This window comes from Cervus elaphus, chromosome 4 (assembly GCF_910594005.1).
Source record: "Cervus elaphus chromosome 4, mCerEla1.1, whole genome shotgun sequence".
NCBI classification, from domain to species: domain Eukaryota; kingdom Metazoa; phylum Chordata; class Mammalia; order Artiodactyla; family Cervidae; genus Cervus; species Cervus elaphus.
Window position 1 is genome coordinate 45,222,646 of NC_057818.1, and position 17,072 is coordinate 45,239,717.

The 17,072-nt window shown below is 46.8% G+C and overlaps 2 protein-coding genes across 3 annotated transcripts; one reads left to right on the forward strand and one right to left on the reverse strand.

The window, feature by feature from the left end:
* Positions 1-3,107: 3,107 nt before the first annotated feature.
* LOC122690762 (major allergen I polypeptide chain 1-like) lies at positions 3,108-8,609 on the reverse strand. Of its 2 annotated transcripts, XR_006340098.1 has the most exons (4): positions 8,494-8,609; positions 8,169-8,356; positions 7,081-7,187; positions 3,108-3,195 (listed from the first exon to the last, which is right to left on the reverse strand). XR_006340098.1 is itself a non-coding variant. In XM_043897694.1 (3 exons), the coding sequence occupies exons 1-3, from the start codon at positions 8,552-8,554 to the stop codon at positions 7,158-7,160; spliced, it is 279 nt and encodes a 92-aa protein (XP_043753629.1). In that variant the 5' UTR covers positions 8,555-8,609; the 3' UTR covers positions 7,056-7,157. The 2 variants fall into 2 exon arrangements, 1 of the variants encoding a protein (XP_043753629.1); XM_043897694.1 differs by lacking the exon at positions 3,108-3,195 and having other exon boundaries at positions 7,056-7,187.
* Positions 8,610-13,036: 4,427 nt separating this feature from the next.
* On the forward strand, positions 13,037-15,633 carry LOC122690771 (androgen-binding protein homolog). Its single transcript, XM_043897708.1, has 3 exons — positions 13,037-13,131; positions 13,660-13,841; positions 15,398-15,633. Exons 1-3 carry the CDS (start codon positions 13,065-13,067, stop codon positions 15,497-15,499), a joined length of 351 nt encoding a protein of 116 aa, XP_043753643.1. The 5' UTR covers positions 13,037-13,064; the 3' UTR covers positions 15,500-15,633.
* The last annotated feature ends 1,439 nt before the right edge of the window (positions 15,634-17,072 follow it).

Consider the following 17,072-nt stretch of genomic DNA (forward strand, 5'->3'; position numbering starts at 1 on the left):
GGATCACAATAAACTGTGGAAAATTCTTCAAGAGATGAGAATACCAGACCACCTGACCTGCCTCCTGAGAAACCTGTATGCAGGTCAGGAAGCAACAGTTAGAACTGGACATGGACCAACAGACTGGTTCCAAATAGGAAAAGGAGTTCATCAAGGCTGTATATTGTCACCCTGCTTATTTAACTTATATGCAGAGTACATGATGAGAAATGCTGGGCCAGAGGAAGCACAAGCTGGAATCAAGATTGCCGGGAGAAATACAAATAACCTCAGATATGCTGATGACACCACCCTTATGGAAGAAAGTGAATAAGAACTAAAGAGCCTCTTGATGAAAGTGAAAGAGGAGAGTGAAAAAGTTGGCTTAAACTTAACATTCAGAAAAGTAAGATCATGGCATCTGGTCCCATCACTTCATGGGAAATAGATGGGGAAACAGTGGAAGCAGTGTCAGACTTTATTTTTGGGGGCTCCAAAATCACTGCAGATGGTGATTGCAGCCATGAAATTAAAAGATGCTTACTCCTTGGAAGGAAAGTTATGACCAACCTAGATAGCATATTAAAAAGCAGAGACATTACTTTGCCTACAAAGGTCTGTCTAGTCAAGGTTATGGTTTTTCCAGTGGTCATGTATGGATGTGAAAGTTGGACAGTGAAGAAAGCTGAGCACCGAAACACTGATGCTTTTGAACTGTGGTGTTGGAGAAGACTCTTGAGAGTCCCTTGGACTGCAAGGAGATCCAACCAGTCCATCCTAAAGGAGATCAGTCCTGGGTGTTCATTGGAAGGACTGATGCTGAAGCTGAAACTCCAGTATTTTGGCCACCTCATGTGAAGAGTTGACCCATTGGAAAAGACCCTGATGCTGGGAGGGATTGGGGGCAGGAGGAGAAGGGGATGACAGAGGATGAGATGGCTGGATGGCATCACCGACTCTATGGGCATGAGTTTGAGTAAACTCCGGGAGTTGGTGATGGACAGGGAGGCCTGGTGTGCTGTGATTCATGGGGTCGCAAAGAGTCAGACATGACTGAGCGACTGAACTGAACTGAATACTGGGTGCATGTACATCAACAAGTACAATATCCTCTTCTTGTATTGATCCCTTTATCATTCTACAATGTCTTTTTTCTTTTTTTTTATGGTCATTGTGTTAAAGTTTATCTTGCCTACTGTGAGTATCACTGCCTTTGCTTTCTTGTCAATTTCATTTGCATGCAGTATCTTTTTCATTCCCACAAGTTTAAGTCCTTGTGTGTCTTTCCCCTGCATTGAGTCTCTTGTAGACAGTATATTATAGGTTCTTGTTTTTTAATTCAGTCTGACATTCTGTGTCTTTTAATTGGAACATTTAGCCCATTGATGTTTAAAGCAGTTATTGATAAACATGTACTTATTGCCATTTTAAATCTGTTTTCCAGTTATTTTTGTAGTTCTTCTTTGTTCATTTCTCCTTTTTTCTTTTTCCTTTTGTGATTTGATGATGATCTTTTGTTATATGCTTGAGTTCATTTCTTTTGGGTTTTTGTGAATCTGTTGTATGTTTTTGATTTGCAGTTACCATGGAATTCAAGCATGTTGACCCATAGCTATATCCACCTGTTTTAAACTGGTAGTCCTATAAGGTCAAACATACTCTAAAAGATCTACATTTTTATTCTCCCCTTCCCCATATTTTTTGTCTTTTATGTTCTATTTTACATCTTCATGCTTATCCTTTTACTGTAGATTATGGCTATAATCACTTATAGGAATTTTTTATTTTTATTTTTTTTGGCCATGCAGCTTGTGAGATCTTATTTCCCTAACCAGTGACCGAATCCAGCCCTTGGCAGTGAAAGTGCCGAATTTTACTGGCGTGTTTAAGTGATCTTCAGTCTTTTTATGTATTTGCCTTTCCTATTGTGATTTTCCATTTCCTGGAAATTCTAGCCTCTTTTTTATTTGTAGACAATCTGTCATTGTTTCAGTGTAAGTTTAGTATTGCTGAATTCTTTTAGTTTTTGCTTGTTTGAGAAATTCTATATCTCTCCTTCTATTCTAAATGATAATCTTGCTGGGCACAGTATCTTAGGTTGTAAGTTTCTCCCTTTCAGGGCTTTGAATGTATCATCCTACTCCCTTCAGACTGCAAGGTCTCTGCAGAGATATCAGCTAATAGTCTTTATGGGGCTTCTCATATAATTTTTTCTCTTCATTGTTGTTGTTTAGTTGCTAAGTCATATCTGACTCTTTGCAGTCCTATGGTCTATAGCCTGCCAGGCTTCTCTGTCCATGGATTTCCCAGGCAAGAAGACTGGAGTAGATTGCTATTCCCTTCTCCAGGGATCAAACCTGTATCTCCTGCTTTGACAGGCAAATTCTTTACTGCTGAGCCACCAGGGAAGCCCTTAGCTTACATTTGTGCCATTCAAATTACTTACCTTTTGAATACAGCCACTTTTTTTTTTTTCATTTATTTATATTAGTTGGAGGCTAATTACAGTATTGTAGTGGTTTTTGCCATACATTGATATGAATCAGCCATGGATTTACATGTGTTCCCCATCCTGAGCCCCCCTCCCACCTCCCTCCCCACCCCATCCCTCTGGGTCACCCTAGTGCACCAGCCCTGAGCACTTGTCTCATGCATCAAACCTGGACTGGCAATCTGTTTCACAATTGATAATATACATGTTTTGATGCTATTCTCTCAGATCATCCCACCCTCGCCTTCTATCACAGAGTCCAAAAGTCTATTCTATACATCTGTGTCTCTTTTTCTGTCTTGCATATAGGGTTATCATTACCATCTTTCTAAATTCCATATATATGTGTTAGTATACTGTATTGGTGTTTTTCTTTCTCGCTTACTTCACTCTGTATAATGGGCTCCAGTTTCATCCACCTCATTAGAACTGATTCAAATGTATTCTTTTTAATGGCTGAATAATATTCCATGGTGTATATGTACCACAGATTTCTTATCCATTCATCTGCTGATGGGCATCTAGGTTGCTTCCATGTCCTGGCTATTATAAACAGTGATGGGATGAACATTGGGGTACACGTGTCTCTTTTAGTTCTCGTTTCCTCATTGTGTATGCCCAGGAATAATACAGCCACTTTTGAACCGTGAAATCCTCCAGGGTCCCTGATCTTACCATTACATCATGCTGCCTCTTTAGTTTGTTTCTTGAAGGATGCAGGTGTTCTATGAATAAAAGAGGTGGGGAAGAGGGTTAGAGAGTTCACTGATTCCACATAGAAATTTCTGAAAAGAAATGGCCTCTTTTCAGCTCTGCAACTTTATTTACTCTTATCCACTGCACTGCCCAGTGCCTCTGAAGCACAGAGCTCTTTGAAATTAAAGAACTGGCTGTCTCTGATTTATTAGATACATACAGCTTTCTCTGCCTACACTCACCGCATCTTCCTCTGCTTTCTGTTCTCTGAAGATGTGTTATATTTAGTCATCTGGTGATAACCCCATATTGTTCTCTTTGTGTTAGTAGAATTATACTTTTAAATTCTTACTTTTATATTTAAAATTATACTTTTAAATTCCTAATAGTGTCTTTTTCAGTGTTTTGAGGAGGAAAGAGGAACTAAATATTTATTTTTCACATTTTTTCCAAGTTGAAGCGTTCAGTCAGTATGCAGGTAAAATGTTTGTAAGCCTGTATTGCATACCACACAGCTGTGTACCATATTGCACCATTGGGCAAAATTTCCCTGAACATTTAACCAGTGAGAAGTCTGCCTTGATTTATTATTCCTGGCCTCTTCTCAGGATCTCTCTTAGTTTGGGGCTTCCTCAGTAATCTTTGACTTTTCTCTCATTTTTTCCCCTGGACAACTAGACCAAAATGATTCAGGTATCTCTCTGACTTATTATTATTCCCTCCATGCCTCTCCTGAAACTGCAGAATGGGCTAGCCCCTCACGGATTGGGTGTGGAAGATGCTCCTGAGTCTGGGCCAGCCCTGTGTATCTTCTCAGAGCTGCCTTTGTGGTGGAAGCAGTGATGACTTGAATCTGGGCTTGTCCTGCTGTCATCAGGGCCTTTTCACCTGGCTGTGATGTGTTGCCCAGGACAGTTTCTGTGCCCCTGCTGCTCAAATACATGGGGCTATGTGCATCTCTACAGGCTTTACAAGTGGGGCCCATTTGTCTAGCCAAGTAGTCAATTTGCAGTTAGCTCAGTAATCTGGGAATGGACATGATGCATCCATGTGTGTGTTTTCTGTGGTATCCTTCACAGTGGAAGTTGTGTTTCTGTCAACTCTTTCCTGTACTGAGCACCCCTCAGGATCTGCTGAGCTGTGTGCCTTCCTCAGGTACCCTCTTGGGGCACATAAGAGAACATCTGACCCTTCCAGATATGAACGCCTTTAGATGCCTGGATTTCAAGCCCTGGTTGGATATCCTGTGTTCTGGGCCTATGATCATGGCTAGCCTGAGGATGAGGGTAGATATGTCATAGCTTTAGAAGAATAGTCAGTGTTATACAATATTTTAAAAAAGGAATTGAATATAAACTTCCAGGTTAGATGGTAATGGTGAAACAGTGTATTTATCCATGCAGCTCTTCATTGCATTCATGTCCTCCACTATTGCTAGATTTTGGGCTTTTCCTTGTTGGGGGCTTGTCTCAGTCCTGTTATTTCTATCCTGACATCCAGAGCTTGCTCCCATCTCTCTCTGACTTTCTGGCTCCCAGGACTTGATCAGTGGGGCAATGTGTGCTTCTGCCTGGATTCCAACATGGATTCCTGTGGGCTGGGATAGGGTGCATCCTTAAAACCCCTTGTCAGGACAGTTTGGGAATATCTCAGTGCAAGGTCTATAGAGAAATACATGGACAAAGAGCATCTCCCTCCCTGACCCAGGTTCCTGTTCTCTGTGTAGGGTGGTGATGCCTCTGAAGCGTCAACTATGGTATCCCTCTGCCTTCCTCCTTCTGCCTTCACTGGGCATCCTCCTCTTGAATTCTTGTCATTCCTGATCAGACAGATGGACATAGGACACTAGGAGACTTTGTGTTCCCAACAAAGGAGACCCATACACAGGAACTTGGGGGCAGGTAAGTAATTAGGGAGGTGATATCAGGTGCTTAAGTGAGGAACTAAGGACAGTAAACACCAAAGTGAGAAAGGCCAAGGAAGTGGGCAGGTGGGGCCCTAGGCCATTGGGTGCCTTTGAGAGAGAGTGTGGAGCTCACCTGTGAGGAGACCCACCAGCAGTCAAGGAAGCTGGGGTCTGTAGTGTCTGAGGGTTGCCCTGTGGGCATGAATCCCCACACATTGCACTGAGCCTACCAGTGGTTCAGCAAGCTCCCAGGTGCTGGAGAAATCCACCAAGCAGGGAGGGGAGATGCCGGTGTTTGAGGAGGGGAGTGTCTGCAGTGGGGGATTATCCCACAGCTGCAGGTGAACTCAGGTTGGCCTAGGTGGAGGCGAGGTGGGGCTTCTATGATCTCAGAGGGAGATTCATGTGAGAATCAGAGATCAAAAGCCACAGGTTTTTGACAGTTACCTTCCCACCTGTCTGAGGTCTGGGATGTCAGACAGAAAAGGATTTGGGAGAAATCAGATGCTGCCTTTTCTTCTAACCCCAGATTAGATAAGAGTGCTGTGGATCAGAGGAAGGCAGGGATAGGGGAGGGGACAGGTGGACAGTATGGAGGTGTCTCCCCAGCAGCCTCAGGGAGTTCTTTGCAGCTGAGCACAGGCCAAGAGATGGATTGTGTCTGTCCCAGGAGGACCAACTGCCCCTCACTTGTATTCGCCACATCCTTGTATGGGTCCCTGTCACACCTGTACACTCACTGTAGAGCAAGCTATGTCTTTATCCAAGACATTGTAAGATGCACTCAACTCATTTGGGGGGCAACTGTCCTTTCAGAAGGCCTGGAGCTTTTAGGTCAGTTGGGTGGGGGTGGGGCGGAATACACTTCCTGGGTCAGATGAGGAGAAGGGTCCCTGCCCCAGGACCTGCTCACACCCTCTCAACTCACCTTAGCTCCCACAGAGGCAGGTCTCCATCTTAGAAGAGCTGGGGTGGAGTGGTGGGCAGAGACAAGAGGCTGGTGTCACTCTGGACAAGGAGACCTCCCCCGTGTTGCCCAGGGTCCCCTCCACAGGGAGAAGCAGCTGCTCTGGATCACCTTGGGGACCTGTCCTAAGCCTCCTCACCATGAGGACCTTAGAGAGTCCCTGTCCTATACCCAGCCCTTTGGGGTAAGCCCAGCAGACTCTTTTCTGGAGGGGAGCTCTTAGAGATGGGGTGGGGTTAGGTGAAGAAGAATCAGACAGGGTGAGCATGGGGCCCAGTTCGTGGGCAGGCAGCAGAGACATAGGAGGAACAAGAAACCCCAGGCCCCTGGATGTCCACTCTGAGTGTGAGACCCAACTCAGTGGGTTTATGTGGAAGCAGCTGAGTCCACAACTAGTGGGTTGGATTTAGGATAAACTGAGGCCCAAGGAGTGATGGAGTTCAGCATGTGAACCTTGACCCTTTGTTCTTCCTCTCCTGTCAGGTGCTTAGGACAGGGGGTCATTCTCACCCATTATTTTACTTTGGTCTCACTCCAGCCTTGGAGAATGGAGTTAGTTTGATTTTGTTAATGGGAACCAGAGACCCAATGAAGGGTTGGAATATGTGCACAGTCACAGGGTGAGTTAGCTGAGCTTGTCTCCCCAGCGTGGATGAGTGGGGGAAGCTGTGTCTTTTTTAGCATATGCTTTACCCGCTCTGAGCTTCAGATTTTCCCTTTAAGATGATCATGATTACTCCTACCCCTCAAGGTTTCTGGGAGGTGTAAATTTGGTGGATGATGCTCATGACCTGGGTCCTGGTGACAGAAGTGATCAGACACTCTGACTGGTATGATGATCACCAACCCTACCCCTATGTACTGAATTTGTGGAGAAGCATGTGACAGCACTGAAATCCGGCTGCAGTGGGAAGGCACACTGGTGGTCTCCACTGTGGCTGCGTCCCCCCTCCCTCCACATCCAAAGCCCAATCTCTAGTGAGTAAGCACTCTCCTGTGAATTGCAAGGCGTTTCATTGCTAGAATACTTTAATCAGATACCTGGATGTGGCAGGTTGCTGACATAACTTAGGGATCAGGCAAGAGGCTTCCTTGGGTTCCTGGCAGGGACAGTTCCATCAGCAGAGAGAGCTTGAGTATATCTTATTCTGTAAGAGAACGTGCAGAAACCTGGTGAGGCCTCGGGTGGACATGACAGTTAACTGCACTGAACTCAGGGGAGGGGCCTGGCGGCTTGTTTGGAGAGAGGCCTCCGGTTATGAGCAAGAAAGGATGGATACGTCCCATTGAGGCTTCCTCCAATGGAACAGAGGTTGTGGGGTCTCCCTGCAGGGCTGAGGGCAGTCTTCTGTGATAGAAAGGGGGATATTGCTGAGGACCATCTGGCAGGGGTCTGGACTGACTCCTGGAAGTCTTCAGGGGTGAGTTGATCCCTGTCTGCTTTCTCCCTCTGGCCCTTGGACACTTAGAGCTGAAATAGCTGCTTGTCCTACCACCTCTAGGGCAGCAGAGAAAGGATTCACCCTGATCCTCAACTCTGGGCATCCCAGGCCTGGGAAGGGCAGGAGGGCAGCTTTTGGAAGCAGCCTCCTCTTAGGGCATGTGTGGCATAATGGCCCTTTGGGATTCAGGGAACAAAGACAAATGTGGGGTTTAGGTGAGATGGAGTAGGGACTTGAAGCACCTGATGTTTGGAGAAAGGAAGGACTCAATGGAAATGGACTGCAGCAGATTCAGTTTTCTGTGTTGAAGAGGCTGGAGTCAGGGAGGCCAGCGCTGAGGGCCTATCTCCAAAGGCAGGTGGCATCACAGAGTCAGGAGGGCCTGGAGGGTCCCAGGCCTGTGACCAGGCAGAGCTGAGCAGTCAGGGCCAGCTCAAGAACTCCAGGCTGGATTGAGTCTTCCTGCAGGATCCTTTCCCACACTGTGGGTGTCAGCCACTTCCTCTCTACCTCCTCATTTATGAGGTTCTTTCTGCTCCCAGGCCCCCAGGGAAGGGCCAGGGTGGAGAGGAAATGATCTCCCCCACTTCCCAGTGCCCTGAGTAGACCCCTCTCTGCCCCTCCCACCCCACCCCCCACCCCTCCGCCATAGGCCCCACAGGCACATTCACAGATAGCCTGACCCACCAGAGCACTGAGAGCATCCTGCTTATCCTCCGCTGTCAGCTTCTCATCAACACAGCTCTTCAGGATATCGGCAGTTTCCAGTACATCAGAGTTTTGGTTATACTTCAACTTGTTCAATATACACCTCCTGGCTTCCCGATATGAACCGGTCAGCATGTTCCTCAAGGCTGGGCAGATGTCATCACACTCTGAAACAGAAAGATAAGGACACACTCCCTGAAAGATACTTATCAGAACACACTGTTCCCTTCCCCCTCCCGACATGCTCAGTGCTGCCCTGGGAAGGTGTCAGAAAGCTTGGGGAGCCCAGGTCCCAGCCACTCACTTACGCCTGTGATGAGGAGCGAGGCAGCGCAGAGCAGCAGGAGAGCTCCAGCCCGAGTCATGGTGCCGGTGGCAGATGCTCCCTACTCACCTGGAGCAGAGGTATACTCTGCTTGTCCTCACCCCCAGGGGGCCTGTGTCAGATGCTCCCTTTTTTCAGGGGATTCTGCCAGGCCACAGTGTGATGTTGCCTGGGATTGCACGGGAGGAGCTGTGTGTTGGCAAGATGCTAGTCCTTGAGTCCACAGAGGGCAACAACCTCCTCAACAACCTGGCTCAAACTCCTCCCTGCTGCAGGGCTCTGTGGAAGGGGCAGCTGACTCAGGAGTATTAACAACGGAAAATACCCAGGTTGACCAAAAAGTGCAAAAGTACTCCCAGATCAGGCCTCCTGAATGCTGGCCTGTGACAGGCTGTCAGAACAACTGTGACCTTGAAGAGAGGCTGGTGTGGACCTTATGGGTCCTCACGAAGCTCAGTGCTTAGCAAATGGTCTCACAGGGAGTAAGTTCCAGGCAAAGCCCTGAGCCCCTGGTCAGGCTCTCTGGTGGCTCCTACCCTGCTGTTATCACTGTGTCCTTAATCTTGTCAGTGGCCTTTGTTGGGCCACTTCCCCGAATAAGTATCTGGAACCTGGAAAGCTCTTCTATGTGCTGGCCCAGAAATTTCCAGTTTTCTCTTGACCAGTCCTGCCAACTGGTGACTTTGATAGAACATCATTCTATACAGGATTATTCTTTACAATGTCTTTTTTTTTTTTTAAATTTAACTTTTTCTTTTGTATTGAAGTATAGCAGATTAACTGTTTTATGGTAGTTTCAGGTGGACAACAAAGAGACTCACCCATATATATATATATACACATGTATCTATTCTTTCCCAAACTGCCCTCCCATCCAGGCTGCCACCTAACATTGAGCAAAGTTCCCTGTGCTGTACAGTTGGTCCTTATTGATGATCCATTTTAAATATAGCATTGTGGACCTGTCCATGCTGAAATTCCTAATTATCACTTCCCCTCATCCTTACTCAAGGCAACCATAAGTTCATTCTCTGTCAATCTGTTTCTGTTTTGTAAATTAGGTCATCTGTATCATGTCTTTTTAGATTCCTCATATAAAAGATATTGTAAGATATTTCTGCTTCTCAGTCTCACATTCTTCAATATGACAGTCTTTAGGTACATCCATTTTCTGCAACTCTTTCTACTCTTGAGTGTCTCTGTACTGTTCCCCCCATCTCCTCTCCAGACCTCCCACTTGAGGAAAAGCCAAGCCCCTTCTAGCCCACAGTCTCTGGGCCAGTTGCACAACCAGCCCCGCACTGCTGCTGCCTTTGTGGACTTATCCCTGCCTTTCTCTCCTCCCTCAGTGCCTCGTGTCTGCTTCTGGACCTGACCAAGTGTGCTCCTGCAGCAGGGCCTCTGCACGTGGAGCCCTCCCAAGCTGGAGGCTCTTCCTCCAGTGGCTGCATGATTTGTTCCCTCATCCTCAGGTGTCTTCAAGCATCACAGGGCAGATTTCCCCAGACTCTTGAGCCCACCTATCAAAGTGTCCTGCCTCCATCTTCCCCGCCACAGCCCTCTGTCTTCTCCCCCTGCTTCATCTTTGCCCAGAGTGCCTCTTCCCGTGGGGTCACTGTCTTTCACTCCCTCTTAGGTGAGCAAGAGCTGCAGGAGAGCGAGAGCTGTGCTGTGTGCTGCTGCATCCCAGGACTAGGAGAGGGCCCAGCATTCGGTAGATGTTGCACAATGTTTGTTAGAATAATGGCAGGAATATTCCATTTCTTGAGGTGATAAGCAAGAATATCTTTAATTCTACTTACTCTAGATGGCTTTATAAATATTTTCTGGAAATAATTACATATGGTAAATGTTTAAATGTTTGATGAGTCATAATCAAGTAGTTTTTTGCTGGAGGCACCTGACTGGCCTTTGCCTGAGTCACCTGTGGCAGATTAAGGTTTCCTGAAAGCCTGATCTGAATTTGCGACACAAAGGTGTGACCACAGTCAGAACCCTGTGCCAAATAGGATTCACATCCGGTAACTGCTCTTGGCAAAGAGGCACCAAGTACTGAGCTGCAGTGTCAGCTGACTTCCCTGCAGCCCCTCCTCACCATGGCTCCTGCTGCCAGGGGACCACCCCTCTGAAGGTCACCCCACGAGGGGCTCAGGGGGCTGCAGATGTGCCTCAGAGTTTCCTGGGCAGGAAGGTGAACACCACACGGCCCAGGCTGCACATGCTGGCTCTGTCTGTGGCGGCAGGGCTTCCATGTTGTGGGACCCCTGCCCATGGATGCCGTGCCACCTGTCCTTCAGAAGGCACTGCCCCCAGTGCCCTCCCCAACTCTGTGAGGAGACGAGCCAGGGTCTGGAGTGCTGAGTAACACAGGTGGCTGCTATGGATTCAGCCCAGTGCCCTTCCGAGGGTGCCACAGGATCCTCTGAGACATCCCCAGATCATGGGCACATTTGATGACATCTGGGTGAAGAGCTGGTCAGGGTCAGTGGAGGAATGCCACTGATGTGGCCCTTTACTTGTGCTAGTTTTTTTAAAATTAATTTTTAATTTGAGAACTTTTTATTTATTGAAAAATTGCAAATATTTCTCAAAATTTAGAAACATTAGAAAATCACTACTAACTAACCTCATACTTTATTTGGATTTCACCTGGTTGTCCATTAATGTCTCCTACATTTCAGGATACAATCCACAACCTATACTCGCTGCATTCATTGTCCTGTGTCCCCAGTGTCCTCTGCTCTGTGGATTACTCATTCTCTCCTGGTCTGTCATGGCCTTGACAGTCATGAGGAGGATTGGCCAGGGATGGTAGGAGGCCTCCAAGCTGAGTTTGTCTGCTGCTGGTCTCATAATGTCCCATGGGGTTCAGACTTTGTGGTTTGAGAAAGACACCATACAGGTGAAGCGCCTTTCCTGTCACCTCACATCAGGGTACACGTGACAGCTGTGTGTCTTACCAGTGGGAATGTCAGCCTTGATTAGTTGACTAATATTGTATTAGTCCAGTTTCTGCACTGTTTTTCCCCTTCCCCTTCTGTTTCCTTTGGAGGTGAGTTAATAAGTCTAGCCCGCACTTGAGGGGGCAGAACAGTTAAGTTTGCCTCCTAGAGGGGATAATCTACCTGTGATATTCAGGATGTTTCTGTATGGAATTTTTGTCTCCTCTCCCACATATACATAGTTTCATTTATTGTAGTTTATTAATGGTTTAAGCATGTTAGGTCTTGGTTGTGACTTGTGGATTTTTTCTTTGCAGAGCACAGGCTTTCTAGTTGCAGTTGGATGCTTCTAGTTGCCCCAGGGCACATGGGATCTTAGTTCCCCAACCAGGGATTGAACCAGCTTCCATTGCACAGGAGGTCATCTAGGGAAATCCCTGTTTATTTATTTAATCATTTCTTCATATCAGTTGAACTCATAGGTATTACTTTATACTTTGGGTCGGTGTCTAATACTCTTATTTATTTTGTCTGTCAAACTGTTTCCAGTTTGGCTATTGGGAGCTTCTCAGACTTCCTTCAAGAGTTTTCAAGGTCAATATCATTTTGTTTGTACCACCAAACTGCTTTCCTAGCCTGGAAGGTTGAGTTTGGCTCTTGAGAGTTTTCACACGTGGAGTTCTACCTTTGGTGGACCCAGAAGTCTGGGCCTTTGAGCTCCCATCCCCTGTGTCTTGTAGGGCTGTGAACCTCATAGAGTCTCGGATACAGGAGACAAACCGCACAGCCCCACAGCTGCTCACTGATACTTCTGGATAGACTGCAGTCCAAACACCTCTTGAGACCAGGTTCACAGATGGAAGAGGGTGGGACAGCCAGGAGAAGGGGCAAAGCTGGAGCCACTAGGGGTCCAGAGCGTGCCAGGACTTGCTCTCTTAATGCCCAGAGGAAAGCTGGTGGAGTTATCCAATATTACAGAATTACCAGCACCTGGGAAAACCCACATGTCTTCAGGTTATGAGTTCCCAGTTTGGAATTATTTGGAGCCCAAGGCTGCTGTACTCAGTACAGTACTCAGGGCCCAGTGTAGAGACTGCAGCTGTTAAGATATTTGGGGGCTGCAGGAAGGTCCAGCTCTTCATTCTTATCTCTAGGACTTGGGGGGAAAAGGAAGGATTCTGGATGACCTTTTTTCTACCCGACAGTGGTGTAGACGTGTCCTTGACCCTCCTGTGATTCCATCTGCTCAGTTTGGGATAGTGCTGTCCCTGGGAACCAGGATGGGCTGGGGGAAGGATGACCAAGAAAACTGGTGATGGTTGGGGTTGGGACATCAAAGCACTTGGCTCCAAGTGGAGTCACTTAGAAATGTCAGCTCCACTTTATCTTTGGCAAAGATGCTACCACATCTTCTCCAGGAGCTCTGATCTCAGAGTACGAAGGGCTTCTACTGTAAACACCCCAAGGGCCTAGGGAGCCACCTGTGCCTGGAGCCTTGCCACAGGCCTGTGTTCCTCCTGGGAGGGGCATGGGCTGGGCTCAGGGAGCTAGTTGTTTATAAAGTGACAGAAACCCTGCCCTGAGCAGAGCACTCCAGCCACTGCCACGATGAAGGGAGCACTGCTTGTGCTGGCCCTGCTGGTGACCAGAGAGCTGACCTTTGAGACACGTGAGGGTAGGAAGGAGAGTCTGGATGGCCCTCCTGATCCTTGCCTGGTGCCGTCTCACTGCATCCTTCCCAGTCCTGTCCAAGCCACTTCGAGGGGCAGATTCTGAGGGCAGCTGTCTGATCAGTGCCCAGGAGTCCTGTACAAACTTCTTGAGGCTTTCATTCTTTGAATGGAGGGGGTGTTGTGGAGTTGGAAGGGTCTCTAGCTGTGCACACCCTGGGGGATAGTTTGTTGGGTATAGTGGTGCTCACTGCAAGGGTGGACGCCAGCTGATATGCCTGGGGATGGTGGTCAAGGGCAGAGGAGTCTCCAGACCTCGCCCCTCTTGCTGCTCCCTCTGCTGGGAGTGCCTCATAGGGAAGGTTTTCTGTCTGGGATGTAGGCAGTCCTGGGTGAGGGCAGGTCTGGAAGCTTGGGAGCTTTGGGGTGAGTCTGGAAGCTTTGGATGTGTGAGTTCCTATCAAGTGGTGGGAAACAGGAACCTCCTACTCTGGTTATTCTTTTGATGAAGTGTTTTCTGTCTGTGCCTTCAGCCGAAGCCTGCCCTATGTTTAGTGCAGCATTTAGCTCGATGGCCCTTGGAAGCAAAATATTGTTGAACTCAACGCTCAGTTTGGTCGATGCTACTGATGGAGAAAATGAAGCTATAGGAAGAATCCAGGATTGCTTCAATGAGGCGGGATTTGATGACAAACTGTTGAATATAAAAAGCATGGTAATTTACTCCCCTCACCCCTACCCTGCCCTGCCCACTAACATGCATAGTGCAGTATGCCACATGGTAATAGATCATGCAATCATGGGATATGTGGCAGACAAGAGCTATAAACAAAGAAGCACATAAACAGATAAAGAGACACAGATGTACAGAACAGACTTTTGGACTCTGTGGGAGAAGGCGAGGGTGGGATGTTTCGAGAGAACAGCATCGAAACATGTATATTATCTATGGTGAAACAGATCACCAGCCCAGGTTGGATGCATGAGACAAGTGCTCAGGCCTGGTGCACTGGGAAGACCCGGAGCGATCAGGTAGAGAGGGAGGTGGGAGGGTGGATCAGGATGGGGAATACATGTAAATCCATGGCTGATTCATGTCAGTGTATGACAAAAACCACTACAATATTGTAAAGTAATTAGCCTCCAACTAATAAAAATAAATGAAAAAAAAGAAGAAGCACATAAACCTTTGCTCCACCATGCAGCACCTGGAATATGCAAGCACAGTCCACCTGTGTGTCCAGCCTCTTCGGCTACCGAATATGCCTGTGTTATGCCAGTCAGCTCGCCTACAATAGGGGACTGGCCTCAGTGCAGTAGGTCAAGTGTGTTAACTCATGTTTTTTTTCCTCAGCGTGAGGAGCTAGCATTGGAGGAGTAGAGTTTTATTCTTGGCAGGAAAGGAAGCATTCAGCTCCCACACTGGAAGGAGTAATATCAGCTTCCTTTTAGGAATATTGTAAAGGAGCCCCTACCTTAAGAGTCTCTTTCCAGGATGAATATTCTCTAGGTTTGTAAGGTTTATGACTTATCACCACTTCACTTCATCTTTTTCCCACTCTGATGGCCATTGCTCTTGCTCAGACCCCCGTTTCCACCAACATGGTCTCAGTGCCTACAAGCCTGATTTTCCACTGTGGTATTTTGGTGCCTGAAACTACTGAGGAGGCTTCTAGGTCTTTGTGGCTGCTCACTTGAGCTAGCAATGGATCTCCTGAAGTATTCTTTTTTTTCCCCCTCTTTGATTTTTTCATAAGTATTGGAGATTTTGAATATTCTATCTCAGCATATTTTCTTCAAGTTGTTTATTTTTTTAAATGAGAGGCTTTCCAGAAACAGACTTTCATGCACTAATATGAGCACACACGGCACATGGGGTTGTTTACGACACCTGCATACACAGTCCGTCCACCCAGCACACCTAACAGAAGAGGATCAGGTGCAGGAGTTGTGACCCAAACTCAGACTCTAGCACCTTGCTCCTCCTCAGGACCAGCCCCTGCTATGCCCTGCTGACCCTTGTTATCTCTTCCCCTCCTTGGCATGGTTGGTGCCTCCGTCTCCCTCCTGACACCTGTCTGGGCTGTTAGGGAGCCCTTCTCCCCCTGGTGCCTGCTGGCAGCCCCCTCTCCAGTGGTGGGTCTGTGGGCAGAGGTTCTTGCTGGGGATGGGGCTGAATCCCTGAGGGTAAGGCTTGAGGTGATTCTGGGGAGACAGGATAGACCAGCTGTGGTCTCAGTTCCTGTCTTTCCTCCTTCTTCTCCCTCCTAGATTTCCGTCATCTTGAGTGAGGATTGCAGTGACTATGTATTGTCCTCGGTGGTGGATACTGTTTTAGGATTAATTCTCAGTGTGACGTCTCTGGTGAGATAATCTTTGCCAGGGATGCCTGGTCGGCCCTTGATCTACCTGCCTTATTCTCCTTCTCAACTAAAGCTGGAATCAAGACACCTGTTTCACTAATATGGTCTCTGTCGGGATGACTCTAATAAAATAACTGCAGCTTTGCTCAGTGTGTATGTGCTGTGGGAACGATGTGAGGCAGGAGGTCTTGGGAGATGGTGAGAAGTGACACATGTGGTCACTGAGAGCATGGGGACCGGGGTCAGACAGAACGAGGATAAACCTGGGGCTGTGGACAAGTTTGTCGTAACTTTCTCAAGTCATTCTGTCATCTGCTAAACTTGGATTGTGTGCCAAGATTAAGCAGAGTAACATACATATTACTCCTGACTTCCAGTTAGGGTTAAATGAATGTATGGTTTATAACACTGGAGGGATAAAAGTGTTGTCTGTGGGCACTGATAGCATGTCTCCCATTCTGGCCTTTAGCACAGTGACACACCCTCTAGTCCTTTTAATGTTTCTCTGGTTATTGATGGGTGACTCAGGACATGACTTAAGCAGGCCTGTCACAGATCCTCTCTTTCTCCCAGTGGCATTTGCCAATTTTTTTTGCTTCTTAGGTGGATGTCTTCTGAGGATCCTGACATTTCATTGAGCACACTAAGTACCACTGCTCTTTGTGGTCCTACCATGGGGGCCAGGACCCCCATGAAGTCTTAGAACAGGAAGATGGGAGTGGATGGAAGAAGCTACCCCAGTGGGAATGTTGTTACTGTGGAAACAGCTCATGCTGTGAAGTGTGAATTGCAGGATGTGCCACATGGGCACATGTCCTGAACCCTCTAGCCTACTTTTAAAAGCATGAATGGGTAGTTGTATTACCATTAGGAGACTTGTGAGGCTACATGGAAAGCACTAGGTTTTATCTCTGTTTCCTGTCAGTCTGTAGTCAGACTGTAGTCAGCGTGACCCACATGAAGAGTGGCATAAGTGGTAAAATCACTCTACCTTGTAGCCAGGCAGGCATAAGGTCACATTGGGGTCTGCTAGACTTCATATTAAGTGTTCAAGTTATACTAAAGAGGTCTAAACTTTTGTTGAAAAGTACAAAATAAAATTTGAACAAATTAAGGGCTAAATCATATTCTTGTATGAGATTTATTGACACTGTATAAATGTCAACTATTCCCAAATCCATGTAAATTAATTTTTGTTGTAATGTAGATTGACTTAAATTTACCCCCCACTCCCAACCCAAACTACTTTCTTGATGTCAGTGAAGGAATTTGAGCAAAACAGGAACTTTAAGGAGGATTGTTCTCACCAGGTATTGCAACAGAAATGTATATCTCCCTAAACAGTCTAGTTTTAATGGAGGAGTAGGTACCTGTTCTTGGTAACAGAAAACACATAGATAGAGTCAAAGGTAGTTTAAGATATAATAATAACAACAGTTTTATTGAATCATGTAGAAGGAATGGATATTTTAAAAAGTGGCAAATGAGAAAAGTGACCAAACATTAAAATAATCTAGATGGATTTGCCAAGCCTTTTCCTGTGGATTTATGTGGAATAATGATTATTAGGGCTTCCTTGGTAG

Excerpts from the sequence above, each read along its gene's own strand:
- LOC122690762 (XM_043897694.1), bottom strand. The coding sequence starts at position 8,554 with ATGACTCGGGCTGGAGCTCTCCTGCTGCTCTGCGCTGCCTCGCTCCTC. Across the intron at positions 8,357-8,493 it reads GCTCCTCATCACAGGCGTAA|AGTGTGATGACATCTGCCCA; the intron begins GTGAGTGGCTGG and ends TTTCTGTTTCAG. Across the intron at positions 7,188-8,168 it reads AGGATGCTCTCAGTGCTCTG|AATAAGATATACTCAAGCTC; the intron begins GTGGGTCAGGCT and ends GTTCTCTTACAG.
- LOC122690771 (XM_043897708.1), top strand. The coding sequence starts at position 13,065 with ATGAAGGGAGCACTGCTTGTGCTGGCCCTGCTGGTGACCAGAGAGCTG. Across the intron at positions 13,132-13,659 it reads GACCTTTGAGACACGTGAGG|CCGAAGCCTGCCCTATGTTT; the intron begins GTAGGAAGGAGA and ends CTGTGCCTTCAG. Across the intron at positions 13,842-15,397 it reads TGTTGAATATAAAAAGCATG|ATTTCCGTCATCTTGAGTGA; the intron begins GTAATTTACTCC and ends TCTCCCTCCTAG.